Source organism: Lepidothrix coronata, unplaced genomic scaffold (assembly GCF_001604755.1).
Source record: "Lepidothrix coronata isolate B3197 unplaced genomic scaffold, Lepidothrix_coronata-1.0 Scaffold10, whole genome shotgun sequence".
In the NCBI taxonomy this organism is placed as follows: Eukaryota; Metazoa; Chordata; class Aves; order Passeriformes; family Pipridae; genus Lepidothrix; species Lepidothrix coronata.
The window spans coordinates 1,268,660-1,285,071 of record NW_016690190.1 but is presented as its reverse complement, the minus strand read 5'-3'; the positions used below and the strand labels follow the sequence as shown (position 1 = coordinate 1,285,071).

The window sequence follows — 16,412 nt, the reverse complement described above, 5'->3', positions numbered from 1 at the left end:
TCCATTTCCAAGCTGCCCTTGCACCACAGGAAAACTATATCCAAGCTCAAGATTTGCCTCTTATTGTGGTTTAGATGGGAAGACCTTTGGGAAGTGTCACTTTAGAAGAGCAAATAAAATTTCCCAAATGATCTTTCTTTCTCCTTCCCATTGGCAGAAGGCTTCCCATGGGGTGCCCCTACAAAGCCACTGGTAGGGATATTCTTCCTTGCTGAGCACCTTTACCAAAGAGGTTATCCTAATTATGCACCACAAGGGCTAGGTTTAGAAATATAGCTGGAAATCATGCATTTTCTATGACACAACCTGTCTGCAGCTCTATACAGTCTGTTAACTACTTTCCATTTCTGTTACTTAAGGAAAAATGCAGAATTTGTTCACACCCATCAAGTTGCCCCCCAGGAACAAAAGAAATAGTAAGTACTTTATCATTAATGCTAATTTATTTCCTTTATATCAAAACTGAGTACACATGCATTCAATTCCATTTTTAATACAATTGCCTCAGTTTCAACAAAAGTTATCATATTATCATAGTTACTTCAGCCTGCTACATACATTGCTTACAGTCAATAGACTCAATCCACCCTGACCTTAGAGATTTTTATAAAAAATTTACCTTTGGTCAAGGTAGCAGAAGGGCAGCTTAAAGATAGCTTTTTCTTTCAAGATCAGTGTCTAGTATGCATTGGGACAACTGAAGACTCCTCAAATTGCAAAGTTTACCACCACCATGCAAAACTGAGGGAATTAAACGTGATCTGGAGCATGCCTGAACTACAGAAGCGGTTCTGAGCCCTTCAAATCAGAGATGTACAGAAGGGCAAACTCAACCCATCCCCAGCAATGTGCTGTGAGTAATGGTCACAAGGAGACTTGGAGACTGTAGAGACTTCGGGTGCCTAGATCCAACACATGAGAACTGCAGATATTTAGATTTTCTTAATATCTAAGTTTATCTGGGAAAGCTCTTCCGTTGAAATTACATATTTTCCTTTTTTATTTATTATTTTTTAATTAATTATGCCAGTAATAGTATTCCAAAGCAGATCAAGTCCCATCTACCTCACTAGAGTACTTGACTGGCAAAACCAAACTGTGTACTCGTGGGTGAAACCCAAACACCTTAACATTTCCTTTACAATGAACAGCTGGGTGGATGCTTATCTCAATCTCCTCACAAGTATACAGTGAGATCTAAAGTTTTCTTTAGCAAGAAATCTTTCCCAACTGTGTCCAGACCAGAAAGACAATGTTTCAACAGCTGTTTTTGCAGAAGTTCAGAACTCAGCTTTCCAAAAACTAGAAAGATCAGAAAATGTGCAAGAGAAGAAGGGAAAAAAAAAAAAAAAAAAGAAGAAAATAAATGTTTTTCAAACTTCAGAAAATAAAACCTGTTCAATTCTGAGCAAAGGCAATATTTGGACATATCTTTAAAACACCACAAGACACTGAGTTAAACTGATCATGTGTTCACTAGGAAAAAAATCCTTTTGCTAATATATTTTTATTTCTAAAAGTACTTCCTTCATTTTCATTGTGAATACGTGAATCAGTGCACAACATGCATTAAGGTAATGTCCCATTTTTTCAAATATTTTAAAGTAGCTGATCACTATTACCCAGAAGTGCATCTGTTTCTCCAATATTTGCTCAGGCAGGGGAGAGGAAATACTGTGTCCTCACAGAAAACCACATGAGAATGTACACCATCCAGATCGGGTGCCAGCCAAAGTGTGCTAAAACCATCATTGTGAGTACACTGCTTCTACTGAGGTAAAAGCCAGGAACCCCCATCCCTGAACTTCGCCCTCCTCATAATCCCTGCTAAGCACACACAACATGTCAAGGCAGTTCCTGACAATATATTTGTTGACCTTTATTATGGATGCAACACAATGCAACATTAAAGACTGATAGCTACAGCACAGGAAAGGCTGGGAGCTGAGGGTGCAGAGGGAGCACAGGTTTGGGAAGGGTAACCCTATACATGTCCCTAAAATCCTGTCCACCTTTCCCTGAAGAGGTGAAGGGTACCTTGGTCCCACCAAGGACTCGGGGTGGCAGCCTGTGTCCTGCCACACTGAGGAGTGTGGTCACAGACCAGCAAAGTCCTGCTAAAAATCACAGGAGCATAGAATGGCCTGGGTCGGATGGGACCTTAAAGATCAACTACTTCCAACACCCCTGCCATGGGCAGAAACATCTTTCACTACACCAGGTTGCTCAAAGCCCTCTCCAATCTGGCCTTGAACACTTCCAGGGATGGGTTATCCACAGCTTCTCTGGGCAACCTGTTCCAGTGCCTCATCACCCTCACAGTAAAGAATTTCATCCTTATACCTAACTAAATCCACCTTTCTTTCAATTTGAAGCCATTACCCCTTGTCCTATTGCTACACACCCTTGTAAAAATCCAGATCTCTAGTTCACCCTTTCTGGTACCCTGACCCTCAACACAGCATTTCTGGGTTTCCAGACAAGGGAGTGCTGTGCAGGTTTCTTCGGGCAGCAGTGCCAGCCCTGCCCAGGAAAAGCAGGGAATGCCTGCTTCGGAAACGGCGTCTGCCTGGATGGCATCAATGGCACAGGCACCTGCCAGTGTGAAGAGGGGTTTGTCGGTACAGCCTGTGAAAGCTGCATTGAGGGCAAATACGGCCGCAACTGTGATCAAGGTACTGAGCATCCCCAAACCACACAGGCAGCTCTGCCAGTCTTGTCACACGTCAAAACCTTCCCCTTACATCTCCTAACCATGTCTGTTCTAGATTCTAGAAAGGTACAGTGCTTTCGGGGTAATAGGCCAGTCTTGAAAACATCATTAACCCCTTTTCTTTCCTCATTTTGGTGTTTTCTCTCTAATCTCTTGTTTGCAGACAGTGCCTCCTACTCTGGCACACTACAGGCTTAGAACAGCATCCAACAAGAATAATCCCCTTTAGCACTGCTATTTCTCCAATGTTTTTTCATTAAAATACAGTTTCCATCCCTGTATTTGGGGACAGAGGAAAGATAAGCATAGTGTGAATTTAGATTTATTCTGTAGTTAGAAGCCAAAAAGCACAAGACAAAGCATTTTTTGAAATAGCCTACAGCAGATGCTGCCATCAGCAGATGATGTCTGGGCCCTCTCTCCTGCCCTTCCTTCCCCTTGCTGTGCACACTGGCACACTGCACAGGGACTGTGGCTTCCTCCCATCTCTCCCCACAGCGTGCACTTGTGTCCATGGGAAATGCAGCAGTGGGATCGACGGGGATGGCTCCTGTGAATGCAACATTGGCTGGAGAGGGGTGGTGTGTGAGACTGGTGAGTGTCCCCTCTTTTTTTTTTCCTGAGGTGAGAAGTGAGCATTTCAGAAAATGACAGAACTACCGCCACGATCAGGTCCCAGTGCAATACCAGATACCCAGTGACTTCCCACACGGAGTGAAATAGGGGTCACACTCCTGTGTTACGGCAATTAATTACTGTATTAATGGAGAGCCAGCTGAGATACTGCTCATGATACTGAAACTCCCTATTTAGCTACTACTCTACCTGTGTCACCCTGTATCTGTCCCGAAGAACATCCCATTTATAAAAGCTACATCTTTTCCAGAGCAGGATTACCTAGCACATTTTGATCCTCTGATCAAATTTTAGCCTCTCAGGTGCTTCAATAAGTTGATTTAGCTACACCACACTGTCTATTAAATTATGTTCTTGCTAATGCAATAAAAAAGTAAATAGCAAATAAATAGTTTTGTGTTGGCTAAATCCATCTCCTATATCCAATCACATTATATTTTCGTTAGACGTAATTAAAATGTGTTCAATAACTATTTCAGAACTCTGCCTATAATAGGATAAAATAAAAAATGCTATAAACACATTAATAATAGCATTCAATATCAGTTTTAAATTTTCCCAGGGAAAAAATTAGTAATGAATAGAATTTTATAAGAGAGTTGCTGTATCTGAGAAAACCTACACCTCCATAATTAAACTAATAATATGCAAGATTCACCAGACTAAATACAAATAAATGAAATAAATGAAAATGGGTGAAATATTTTCCTAGCAATATGATGACATAACTCTTACTTGCAATTGAATTTAAGTGGTATCCACTGACCTATACAGATGGAGTCTCTGTACAGATGGATTTTCTATAGAGATGGAGTTTCTATACAGACTGAGAGCACAGTTGTCTGGTGCAGAACTTGGACTCCAGCTCCACATGATGGGATCAAAAGACTCTGAGCCTCAAAGGATGTTGACCCAAAAGGTTCTGATCCCTGATTCATTTTTTTTCCACTTGCAGAAATCAAAGACGACGCATGTAACTCTTCATGCCATACCAGTGCTAAGTATGTATGAAATCCACTTATTTAGAGGAGAGGGGAGAAAAAGGGGATCTCTTGCAATGCAAAAAGCATAGTCCATCTTGCTCATGACTTCCCAGCAGTGTAGGTAACACTCATGTTTTCCATCACAGACATAAGGAGCAATGCAAATGTAATGTACACAATGAGAAGGCCAAGAAGTTCAAAGTGTTCATGTTAAAATGGGGGAAAAATGGGATTTTTGGGGTGAGAAAAAAAAAAAGAAAAATGAGAGGGGAAAAAAAAGCAAGACATTCTACCATGCAGTATTTAAAGAAATGGGGCCTGCAGCACTAAAGAGAACAGGAGGTCAGGCCAAGACTAATGACAAAGGTGGGTTTCTGAAGTGACCTTTAGGAGTATCAGCTCCTCCTATTTGCCCCATCCACCACCACACATATCACTGAGAAATGCCATTGGCATTAGGGACTTCAACAAAGAAAACTACATTGGACAAGAAACAGCTCTCCTCTTCACATCAAAATATACAAACAACAAAAAAAAATGCCCTCACCAGTCCAGCACACCAATACTGGGAACTAACTAGTTTTCAGAGGAGGAAGTGACGCCCACTGGCCCCTCATCACTGACCAGACAGCAAGATTTACACTAGCCAAGACACTTAAAAAAATGAGAAAAGATGGCTGGAAAGACTCCTCACTTTCAGCCACAGCTCTTCTGTAGGAGCTGAGAAATCAGAGGGGCAAAACCTTTTTTTCCTGATGCAGGTGATTGTCTCCCCTTTGTTAGGGAGAGATTAGTGAACAGCAGTTCACAACAGTGATATTTGAATAGGCTTTTTTGGAAAACTCCACTCTCAAATTTGCTCGTGGGAACCCCACACATTCTGTCATCAAGACTGTGTTTCTGACAGAAGTAGACTGCTCTTCTCTTGAGTATTTTTCATCCACTGATGTACACCTGTATGTACAAGGATAGGTGCAGGCATGGCAGAATTGTGCTGACTGCATTGTGACGTTATCCCTGAACGACACCAGGGAGCAATCCTTGTATTGCACAGAGTTCACAGGGCAATAAGCTCACACTTGCATTCAGAAGACCAAACTGCCCACAAAAAAAAAAAAAAAAAAAAAAAAAAAAAAAAAACACACAAACTTAAACCCAGAGAATTCAGATGTCTGGCCCCTGAACATCAGGGCTGCTGCATCCTTCCATAAATTTATGCACAGTTTTTGAGGGGGTAGACATGTGAACTCTGGAGTTCTGCATGAGAAAACAGGTCACTTAATGACCAAAGTGTAGAATTTTAATACCTAAAACATTCAAAATACATTTGAAAAGCTTAGTCCAGCTAGGTTCATTTTTATGGATATGGTTAAATGCCTTGTTATTTCTATGCAATGTTACCTTCAGAAGAACTCACAGCAGTACAAAAGACTTGACTGCCCTTTTTTCTCTCCTTTTTTTCTCTTTTTTTAAATGTCATCTCCCTCTTTTTACTTCATTAGCTGCCTTCTCCAATCAAATGGCACTGCCTATTGCAAGTGTGCAGCTGGGTTTGAGGGGAACGGGACGTTCTGCACAGGCAAGTGGACTTTGTTTATTCCCTTTTGAAAAAAAAAAAAAAAGAAACAAGGTTGAAGCATTCACTGGTCACGGTAGAGTTGGTGAGAGATGAGCACTTCCCCATGCACCAGTTAAAAACAGGAATTGCTGCCAGTTCACTCAAAACAAGTAACAGCCCAACAGGTGTGGATTCATAGCAGACAAAGGGCTCAAAATCTCGAAGCTGCAAGGCATTGTGCTAAGGGAGACCAGAGAAAAGGGAACATGCCGTGCACAAGCCCAGCCCCATTGTTTGCAGAGTAATGAAACCTGGTTTATGACTTTTACTCCCTTTCCCAACAAAGACCAGCAAAGAGAGGCCAATTCAGGGTACAGTAACATTTCCAGCTATTGGAAGCTGTATAGCCCTACCACTTCCTCAGCTTTCTGAACTTGCTCAGATTTCTGGTATGGTAAAATCCATTTCTTTAGACCAGAGAGATTCTGAGAGACCCTCAGAAAGGGGCAATAGCAGCTTATCCTAGGTGTTCCTCCAAGAGTCTGGGATATCCAGACTTACAAAGTAGACAGCTTCCAGCTACACTAATTGTAATTAATTTTACAGTTGTGTTTCTTAATCCTTAACTCATTAAAATACTAATGCTTTTGAGAACAGAATCATATTCTTCTACTTACTCACTGTGGCTGACAGGGTACTAATCCTTTTCTCTTCTGGCACAAAACAGCCAAATCCATTTTAATCTAGTGGTGGGCAATTCCCCATGTGCAGGAAGATCTGAGTGACACAGGTCATCCATAGTGACTCTGCCCTCACCCTTGTTCCCCTATACAGGATTCCTGAGCAAAATTAGTTATGGGAAAAGTCAGCTCCCTAGTGTGGCTGTTAAGGCTACTGAAACAGCAATTCAGGATAATTTGAGGCAAAAACTATAGCAATGTTTGGGCTGATTTTATTCACACTTCAGAGAAGGTTCCCTCCCTGCTCTCAGGGTAATCCACACAAATTCATTCTCTGACTCACCCAGAGTTGGAGAAACAGTAGGAGTAACCATCTGAATAACAACCAGGATGTTCTATCACAGGAGGGGCTAGGTGGTATTATACTCTAGACCTCCTGCAAGAGAGAAGGAGCATGATCTGGGTGCAGAAAAAGTCAAGCTCAGGGAAAGCTTAAAATGGCCATTTAAACTAGAGAAAAATGCAAAGGTCTCTTTTTTTGTTGCTTCATTAAAATGGGTGGAATTGGAAGATGGGAAGTTACTGAAAGTCAGTCCTGGATGAATTCTTACCTTCCATACTAGAAACATCTTCTCAGCTTTCCCTCTTTAAACAATAAAATGTGTTAAATATCTGGCACTAGTGAAGTCTGTGGCCTCCTTAATCAGGAGGACTCTGTGTTCTGAAAATGTTAGTTAATCCCTTTAAAACACAGAGGCAGATTAACCTGAAAAGCCAGTTAAGCACATTGGTTTAATCTGTGTCGTTGTCACTGTTCAGCTATCAATGCCTGTGAGACCAGCAACGGTGGCTGTTCTGCCAAGGCAGAGTGCAGGAGAACAACGCCAGGCAACAGAGTCTGCGTCTGCAACGCTGGGTACACCGGGGATGGAATAGTCTGCATCGGTAAGCGTGTGTGTGTCTCACATATTACGCAGAGGAACACCACAGGAGTGAGTTTTCCTGCAGGTGGATGATCCTTCTTCCACTGTGATCCAGAAGTGCGGTATCCCGACACTCTATAGGCTGATGCCAAAGGCACCTCTGCCTGCCATGTGGCTGATACTACTTGGCAAACCACGCAACTGCAGCAGTGTGGTGTGACATCAAACGTTAAACAAGAGCTACCTCTCAGCAAGGCTAACCTCATCTTCACCAGCTTGATACACTCACACTCCTCTGACCATCACAAACCTTAAGACTTTCAGACATTGTTGTACCACACATCCCCAGGTTTTAGAAATGCTGATGGCAGAGTTTTAGTCTTCACCCAGACAACTAAAGGCCTAGACTGAGGTACTAAGCAGCTAAAGGAATGAATTTTACTGATTCACAGTTGTCCTAAACCTGCGTTCCTGCTATGCTTTACTTAAAAATTCTCCCTTCTTGGGTTTTCAGAAGTCAATCTTTCTTTATTAAACTGTCTATGTTTTATAAAGAAATCAACCCTTGTCTGGAGAACAACGGTGGATGTGATAGAAATGCAGAATGCACACAGATTGGACCCAATCAAGTGAGTACTTTGTGAAGAAAAATACGATTGGCCAAGTCTTACAATTGTGTAAAGAAAGATTTGCCCATCTTTGTTTTTAAATAGAGAAGTGGATTTCAAAACAAGAATTCTCAAAAGTATATTTTTCTTTAAAAAGGTATTTGAGAGGGAGGGTGGGAAAACATGAAGAAATTAATTTCAGTAAAAGAAATCAAAAACTGCAGAGGAAAGCAGTGTTTTGCTATCTCAAGTAGTTGTTTTTCTCTTTTGGGAGGTTTTGATATGAAAACCTGTCAGTTTGAAAGTATTGCCAGATAATGTTTCTTTTATTGTTATAGAAACTCTCCATGGAGAAATTCCATTTTAGACTAGCCGTTCTCCCAGCGTAGATCAAACACATTCACGAGGAAACAACATGGCCTGACTCATAGTTCTTGCATAGGGGTTGCAGCATTCCTGCATCTGCTCACTCCTCTGCTGTTCTCATTCGCTCCTCTGTTTTGTCCCTTTTGTTTGCCAACGTGCCACATACTCTCCAAAGAGAAAGTAGCATAAAAGAACAAGGGGGCAAAGGAGAAGCAAATTGGTCAGGGCAAGCAGGTGACAGAGATTAGTGATTTTATTTCTCTAACAGTTTCAGAAGAAGCTGATCTCCCTGGTTCTAGCACTTGTCATCTTCCTATAGTTTGATATTGGCAGGACTGTAATCCTCCAGCGAGTACTGCACAACAGTATTTCTTCAGGAGCAAGGCAGGAAACAGAGACCGGGAGTCAGAGGCCACCTCCTGACTTCCAGTTGTTCAGGGACAGAAGGGGCAACAACCCCATTAGCCCTTTTTGCCAGTCCAAACAAATAACTCTGTGCCTTGACTGTCATTTGTAAGCCAGTACATTTTCGGTGAAAGCACAGAGCCATCTTCCCCACCCCTCTGGACAAGACAGGTGATGGTTACTTTCCTCCATACACCTTCGCTGGGGACAGAAGTAGTAGCTACAACATGTTTGTTTATTCCTCCTTACCCATGAGGATGTAATTAACATCAGAGAAATAACAACGTCCACCACAAAATCCCAGCACTGCAAAGGTAAACTTGTAGGACAGAAACGTGTTTGCTTTCTCTAGGGCTGTCAGTCACCCAGAAGATACATAAAACACTGTTATTGCACCACCTCACAGTTTTACTTCTGCTGCATATTAAATGTAAATCCTAAATTGAGAACCATTTAGTAGTGAATTGGAGAAGATAATTAATTTCTTTGCAACTATGCTAATTTCTCATTTTTTTGATAATTGCAAGTGCAAAATAGAGTAATCAGGACATAAGTGTCAGATGCATTCCCACTGGGAAGTTGCCAGTAACATCAGGACATAATTCCAGGTGTGTTTTGAAGATGCATTTCATCACAGCAGGGGAAGGAAAGAGACAAGTGGGGAACACCAACCTATGCAAATAAAATGAGGGAAACAAATTAAGGGTTTAGTCTGTTTTGCCAGCAAGACAATTATGTGCAGATGTCAAAGGGGTCATGTCAAATGACCAGGGCAGCAGAGAGGAAACCAGAAATGGATAGGCAAGGAAAGGACAGACGGAGCCTCTTGAAAACTGTTACTCCCCAGTCTCAGTCTCCGGTTGCTCATGCTGGCCAAGAAACTGCTGCAGGAGAGATTATGTACTTTCAGCTTAACAAATTGTACAGCATATCACTATTAAATGATTGAGGGGAAAAAAAGCAAATTAAATATATGTGTGCTGAAAAGAAATAATAATCAAGCATTTTTCCATGTATGCATGTTTTCTGGTTTTGTTTTGTAGGCAGTATGTAACTGCCTAAAGGGATATTCTGGAGATGGTAAAAGATGCACATATATCAGTCTGTGTTCACAAGTAAGTATCCATTTAAGCTCTCATTATAATCCTTACATTTTTGGGGTTTGTATGCATTTTAACTAAGTCAGGTATCCTAAGAACCAACTTACATTAACTTTGCCAATCTATAAATATTTTTAGTTCAGTACATGCTTTAGTGCTGTTGCTATGATAGAAACTAAATATGCAGAAAGGGCTTTTCTTGGACCACAGCCCGGACGTAATACAAGTGAGGTCCTGGACTCATCATTAAGTCTTAAAAAACTACTTAAAATCCAATCCAGAGAAACAGTACCTAGTTTGTAGTGGTAAAACTTAAGTCATATCTTTTTTTGTCATTGCTAGAGTTCATACAAAAAGCCAACACAAACTGTTTCCATCCACAACATGCAACCCAGGACATCCCATGGCATTCTTTATTCTGTCCCTCGCTTGTCCTTGCAGTCTGAGAATTAGCCAGATTCATTTTGCACAAGCTACCTCACACACTGCAAACCACATATTTGCAAGCAACATGGTTCTCTGCACCAGCTGCATTACTCTGCTTCTTGGCAAGGTGTTGCAGGGACATATCCACTCTCCTGTGTACATTAATCTTCTGTGCTTTAAGCACAGCAACAATAATTCTTGCCCTCCCAGCCTGGCTTGTCAGCAGGCTTGATCTAACCTTGAAAGGTTGCAGAGATGAAAGAGCAAGGGCAAAACCAGAAGCTGGAGGAAGGGGAATTAAAAGTTATGAGCCACTGCTCCCTATGATTTTGTATTCTTTTGCTTTTTCCTATGCCTTGTTCCAGCAACTCTGCTTCCACTTGACTAATTAAGCCAGGCTAATTATGTATTTTAAAAAAAAGATAGTGTTGAGAAGCACCAATGTCAGACCAGAGGCTTACCTGGTTTCATGCTGACCAAACTTCTGTGCAGCAAAGCTTCACAGGTAGCTAAGACACCCAGCAGTCTGTCTAAACCTAGACAAATACATAGCAAGCCCACCCAAACCCACTGTGAACAGCCAGGCAGCTCTGTGACCTGTAAAGTCAGGCCCCACTGGTAGCTCCCAAAGGAGCTTCTGCTCCCACTTATGCCCCAATGGAAAGGATCCCTGAGATGACCAGCAACAGAAAAGGCACCATGAAACAAGCACAAAAAAGAAAACAAGAGAGCTTCTCAATTTTTCCCAATTTGTTCTCAAGTGCAGGACAGAAGCTTATTTGCAAGCTGAGGTGCTAACTGGGGAGAATCTGCCTGTGACTGAGCAGAGCTCTGAGCCCCAGCATGCTGCTCCTGAATGAGGAACATCTCGCTTTAGCACAGGGAACTTTCTGGAAGCAGGCAGCTGGGTGAGATGCATCTGCTGCTCCAAGCCCAAGGTTGCACTGGCAGTGGACCCAAGGGACAGATAGGGGATGTTTTAGAGTCAAAGACCTGTAGCAGTTCCCTGTTCCAGTTGATCTGGGCCATCAGACAGACAGGGAACAATAGACAGTCCTGTGCTAATGCTCCTCCATAAATTCAGGCTCCTGGCACTGTTAAAGTGATTTACAGCTGTAAGTAGTTCCCTTTAGTGTAAGTCAATTCTGCTTTGGCAGAGCAGCTAAGACTCATCCCTAAGATCCAGAAAGAGGCTTGCATGTAAATATTTTGCATCCTTATACCATCATGAACTAAAGACATAAGGAGTGAACCAAAACTATGTCCTCTGCATAAAATGAGAGTTATTTGTTATAAACTTTAAATGCTCTATAGTGTTTGCAAGAAAGTATATGTCAAGTACCAGTAAGATGTGATTTCAAAAAGCTATTGTGATTAAGTCTTTCTAAACTATAAAGTATGTAAATGGGGGGGAAGAAAGTAATGAATTAGAACTGTTTTGTGCACCTGGCAACAAAGGAATTCTATATTTTAAAATTTGATCTTACAAGAATAATGGAGGCTGCAGTGAATTTGCCATCTGTAATGACACTGAGCTGACAGAAAGGACCTGCACCTGCAAACCTAACTACATTGGGGATGGATTTATGTGCCGAGGAAATATCTTCCAGGTAAAGTGCAGCACTTTGCTCTTAGTTTCCTTCAGATAGTTACTTAATACAGTAGTTGAAACATGCCATTTTTTCTTGGACAAATTTGTACCCCAGAATTTGAAATTATCCCAATCCAAGAAACAAGGAATAGGAACAGGATGCTGCAAGATAACTGCCTAAAACAAACAAACAAACAGAAACCCCAAAACAAATGAACAAAACAAAACAGACAAACAAAAAAAAAAACAGAAAACCGAACAACAACACAAAAAACCCAAACCCACACAAACAACAAACGAACAACCAAAAAAATCCCTGATGATCAATCATTATGACTGCAGTACCAGAGCAGTATTAGGGAGTTTTAGTTTTCAAAGCCTGCTATTTGGCAGAGCAAGGTAAGAAAAAAACAGGAACAATATTTATTCCAAACCAGAAGTTCCCCTTCTTGTCTGAGTGGTGCATTTGTTTTGCACTCCACAGATGTTACCTCACATATTCATCACTGTTACAGAGTCTTGTTCTCAATTGCAGGAACTTCTCAGGAACTCCAACACATCTAAGTTTTATTTCCACTTAGAGGTAAGAAAAGGCTGAGTGGTTTTGTTTTTTTTTCTTGCCTCAAGGGTGTAGATGGAAGGGGAGCAGGCAAGAACCTGGCATGTACCAACATCCTTCAGCATAAATGGGACTGGATTTGGATCTCCAGTCACTGATACTTGAGATGCTCTAATTTAAACTATTAGCTGTCACTAAAATCTAGAGTATTAATGATCAAAACCAATATCAGAGGGAAATGTAGGACCTCCAGACCAGACATAAAACAGAAGCTTTTAACCATTCATAGTCTGAAGCAATAAAATACCACTCGTTTACTAACTCTGCATTTCCAAACAGCAGTGTTTTCAGTTGCCTCTCCGAAACATCGCAGGATGCTGTGTGTGTTGTGAGAGGGCCAGTGTGCACCACCAGCTCTCACTGCTTTCTGGAGATTGGCAGTAGCCATTCTGTGTTTACCCCAAGCCTCAGGGCAGCACAGACCTCTATACTGGCCTGCTAGCCTAAAGACTCATATTCCAGCTTCAATTCTGTTATCATGGTAGACAGATGGCTTCCTCTCACTTTAGCAGAGATCTCTTCTTACTTCAGCTTGTCAGTGGTCATTGCAAAGTGGCTGCAATACCCCAGGTCAATTTGTACCCCTAAGAGTAATTAATCCACTCCTAGGTACGAGCAACCATGTATCAGCTAAATGCATGTTATCCACTCTCACCTTTCCCAAGATGAAAGGGTTTTTTCATCTTTCCCTTGCACAGGAGGGAATAGCCCCCTCTGCCCTCCTTGCGTTACTGTCTGTTGGGAGCTTTCCCTCTTCTGTTTGCTATTGCTAAGGAGACAGAGAACTTGGCTTTAAGCTGGAAGAGCAAAATCTTCCATTCCTGTGAGCAGAGGTGACAAATGGAGACAGGAATGAAAGTCCACATGAGAGTGTTTCTCTCACCCTTGTGTTGCAGGGAAGGGAACCCAACACATGGCAGCATTGGGGCTGCAGGCATCACCTCCCCATGACTGTATGGCATTAGGTGTGTTAACTCATTACTGCTTTGTCCTCTTAAATTTGGCAGGCCTTGTCAATCAAAGATATCGCAGGCCCTGGCCCTTTCACTCTGTTTGTACCTCGCACAGACATACTGAACACGGACCCACGAGTAAGTAAAAGGGCCAGATGTTTTTGGTGAGGTGGACATGAGCTTTTGGGGTTCAGAAGCCTTGTTCAGCTACTTCTCAACTCCTCCACTTTGCACTGTAGGTCAAGGACTGGATTGCCAAAGGAGTGATGGCTCAAGTCCTTCGGTACCATATGGTGGGTTGTGCCAATCTGTTGTACAATGACCTGACAAGAATCACAAACGTCACCTCTCTCCAAGGTGACCTGATACACATCAGCTACTCTCAGGTAACTGAACAGGAAGAGGCAGTGAACAGAATAGTTAAACAGCCTACTCTCATTCAGCTATTTTAAAAAACCTGAATGGTTCCCTTTCCTTCTCTGATGCACAAAAATCAATGGCATTCAAATAAGATTGCTTATTCAGTTGAAGTGTTCAGCACTTACCCAGCATGCCAAGAGTGGAGTTACATAACCCTTGCTTTTAAACATTATTTTATCCTCAGACTCTGGCTTTATGAGCATGATGAGAGTTTGAAAAAGCAAAGGGACATTTATTAAAGCTGAAACTGCTATTTGCTGCAAAGAAAAGATGGTCTGGAATCACTGTGTCAAAGCAATTCAGCATCAGCCTTACTGTCCCACAAGGTTCCAAAGAAAACATGTTTTTGTTGCCTTTCCAGAACTCACTGGTTTTGAACGACAAAGCTGAAATCATAGTCAGTGATGCTGTTGGCACAAATGGTGTGATCCATGTCATAAATCAAATTCTGGTCCCATCGCATATGCAGGATTTTCCCCTCAAGAAGGTATGTACAGCCCATTGCCATTGTCAACCCAGGAGCTTTTCCACAGTTACTGTTAGATATACAAATCATATAAGTCAGGAAAAAAGCAGTGATACTAAAAAGACCTTGTGCAAACACTAACACTGCTGCATAAATTAAATGTTTGTTACATTTAAAATTCACCAGAATTACAGACAAAGTAAGAATAGTATAAGAGGAACTTTTGCACAGGACTTTTACAGTGGCTTTGGTTATATAACAAAAAGTGACTTACAGGGAAAAGTAAGCTCATATCTGCTTTCTAAATATCCATATGGTGTAATTTTTAGATAAATTACTCACATTTCTTTCTTTGTAGGAAAGCCTTAAAATGGTTGCAGCCAAACATGGATACATCCTGTTCAGCAGTTTGCTAGAGGTAAGGACACCAGAAATGGGAGCTACTGGACAAAGGTTGCAAACAATATTTTTTAAAGACAAAAGCACACACATAGCACATGGCATCACTAGCAGGATGCTGTTCAGAGGAGCGAAAGGTCTCACAACATGGTACACAGCAATCCTGGTCACCATGCAGTTCCTCTCCCACAGAGTTGAGAGGATATCACACAGACTCACAGCCACCTTTCCCCCCTTCGCTCAGCTCTGCCCTACTGCATATCAAATTACATGATCAAGGTTTGACCCAAGTATGACCTTCTGAACCCAAAGCTGGGCCATCAGACTGGTTTTCAGTGGGCAGTCCTCAGTGATGAAGCACTCCTGAGAAGCACTCCTGCCATATAACTCAACTTGGGCAGCTCAATTTAGACACCTGTATTCTAAAGTCATGGTGTTTGCAGGCTGGTGACCAGGCACCCCACTGGCCATTGCATCCCAGTGATACTAGACATTCACCCCATAGGGTCAGTGCCATTTTAGATAGGGCATTAATCCTCCATCCCAATTTCTGGTATGTTGCAGAAAAACAACCTGCTTGGGCTGATCTACGACCCTATTCACAAACCCGTCACACTCTTCTGGCCCACAGACACAGCTATCCGTGGGCTCCCACAGGAGCAGCAGGACTTCCTTTTCAAGAAGTCCAACACTGACAAACTGGTGCAGTACCTCAAATTCCACATTGTCCGTGATGCTGCGGTAAGCCCTTGCTTTTTAGGAGCACTGCCAAGGCCAAGAAGCGCAAGCCCAGACACCTGCATCTCCCCTGCTTCCTTCCCAGGTGTTGGCCTACCAGCTCCCCAGCTCTACCTCACTGAAGACCCTGCAAGGCTCCAACCTCAGTGTGAGCTGTGGGGATAACGGGGACATTGTAAGTGTTCGCTCTGCCAGCACATTTATCCCTCGCCCTTGATGCAGGATCCACTCATGCAGAGAGCACTGTGCCTTTCCACAGCCCCCAGAGAGGGTCAGAGGCACCAAAACTTCATTGGTCATCTCCAGTATGTGTCAACAGCCACACTAACAGATTCAGCAAACTAGATGGTTTGCAGGGCTCTCTGGAGCTGTCATTTGCTCTGATTCTATTTGTTCAAAACAGCTCTCAGCTACTTTGAAACTGAAATACCAGCACATTTTAACTTCTACAATGAAATACCAATGGAAACCCATTAAGATTAACCTGGCTTTGAATTCCATGAATGCAGCATCTGCATGCAAACTCTAGTTTGTAAGCACCTACAAATTAAGATTGCAGGCATGCACATAGCCTGTTAAATCAGAACAATGTCACAGTTTAATTTGCAAATGTAGCAGATCATATCTGACAAGCACCTAAGCCTAAATATGCATAAGGTAAACCTGTGGTCGCAGGGCTGGCATACTCTGTCCTCTTCAGCAAAGAAAAAAGATCATAGAATCATAGGATGGTTTGGGTTGGAAGAGACCTTAGAGATCATCTACTGCCAACACTCCTGCCATGGGTAGGGGGACCTTCCACTAGACCAGGTTGCTCAAAGCTCCATC

At 42.2% G+C, this 16,412-nt stretch overlaps 1 protein-coding gene across 3 annotated transcripts in view; it reads left to right on the top strand.

Annotated features, from left to right (window-relative positions):
- STAB2 (stabilin 2) overlaps positions 1-16,412 on the top strand; it is an 81,756-nt gene that overhangs the window by 46,284 nt on the left and 19,060 nt on the right. For all 3 annotated transcript variants that reach the window (XM_017804754.1, XM_017804755.1, XM_017804753.1), the window contains 17 exons: positions 360-416; positions 1,658-1,753; positions 2,480-2,675; positions 3,212-3,307; positions 4,305-4,350; positions 5,835-5,911; positions 7,390-7,515; positions 8,049-8,122; positions 9,916-9,987; positions 11,889-12,008; positions 12,525-12,572; positions 13,616-13,699; positions 13,801-13,947; positions 14,343-14,468; positions 14,806-14,865; positions 15,411-15,587; positions 15,670-15,759. In XM_017804754.1, coding sequence (XP_017660243.1) covers positions 360-416; positions 1,658-1,753; positions 2,480-2,675; positions 3,212-3,307; positions 4,305-4,350; positions 5,835-5,911; positions 7,390-7,515; positions 8,049-8,122; positions 9,916-9,987; positions 11,889-12,008; positions 12,525-12,572; positions 13,616-13,699; positions 13,801-13,947; positions 14,343-14,468; positions 14,806-14,865; positions 15,411-15,587; positions 15,670-15,759 — 1,692 coding nt within the window. The remainder of the gene's footprint in view (positions 1-359; positions 417-1,657; positions 1,754-2,479; positions 2,676-3,211; positions 3,308-4,304; positions 4,351-5,834; positions 5,912-7,389; positions 7,516-8,048; positions 8,123-9,915; positions 9,988-11,888; positions 12,009-12,524; positions 12,573-13,615; positions 13,700-13,800; positions 13,948-14,342; positions 14,469-14,805; positions 14,866-15,410; positions 15,588-15,669; positions 15,760-16,412) is intronic.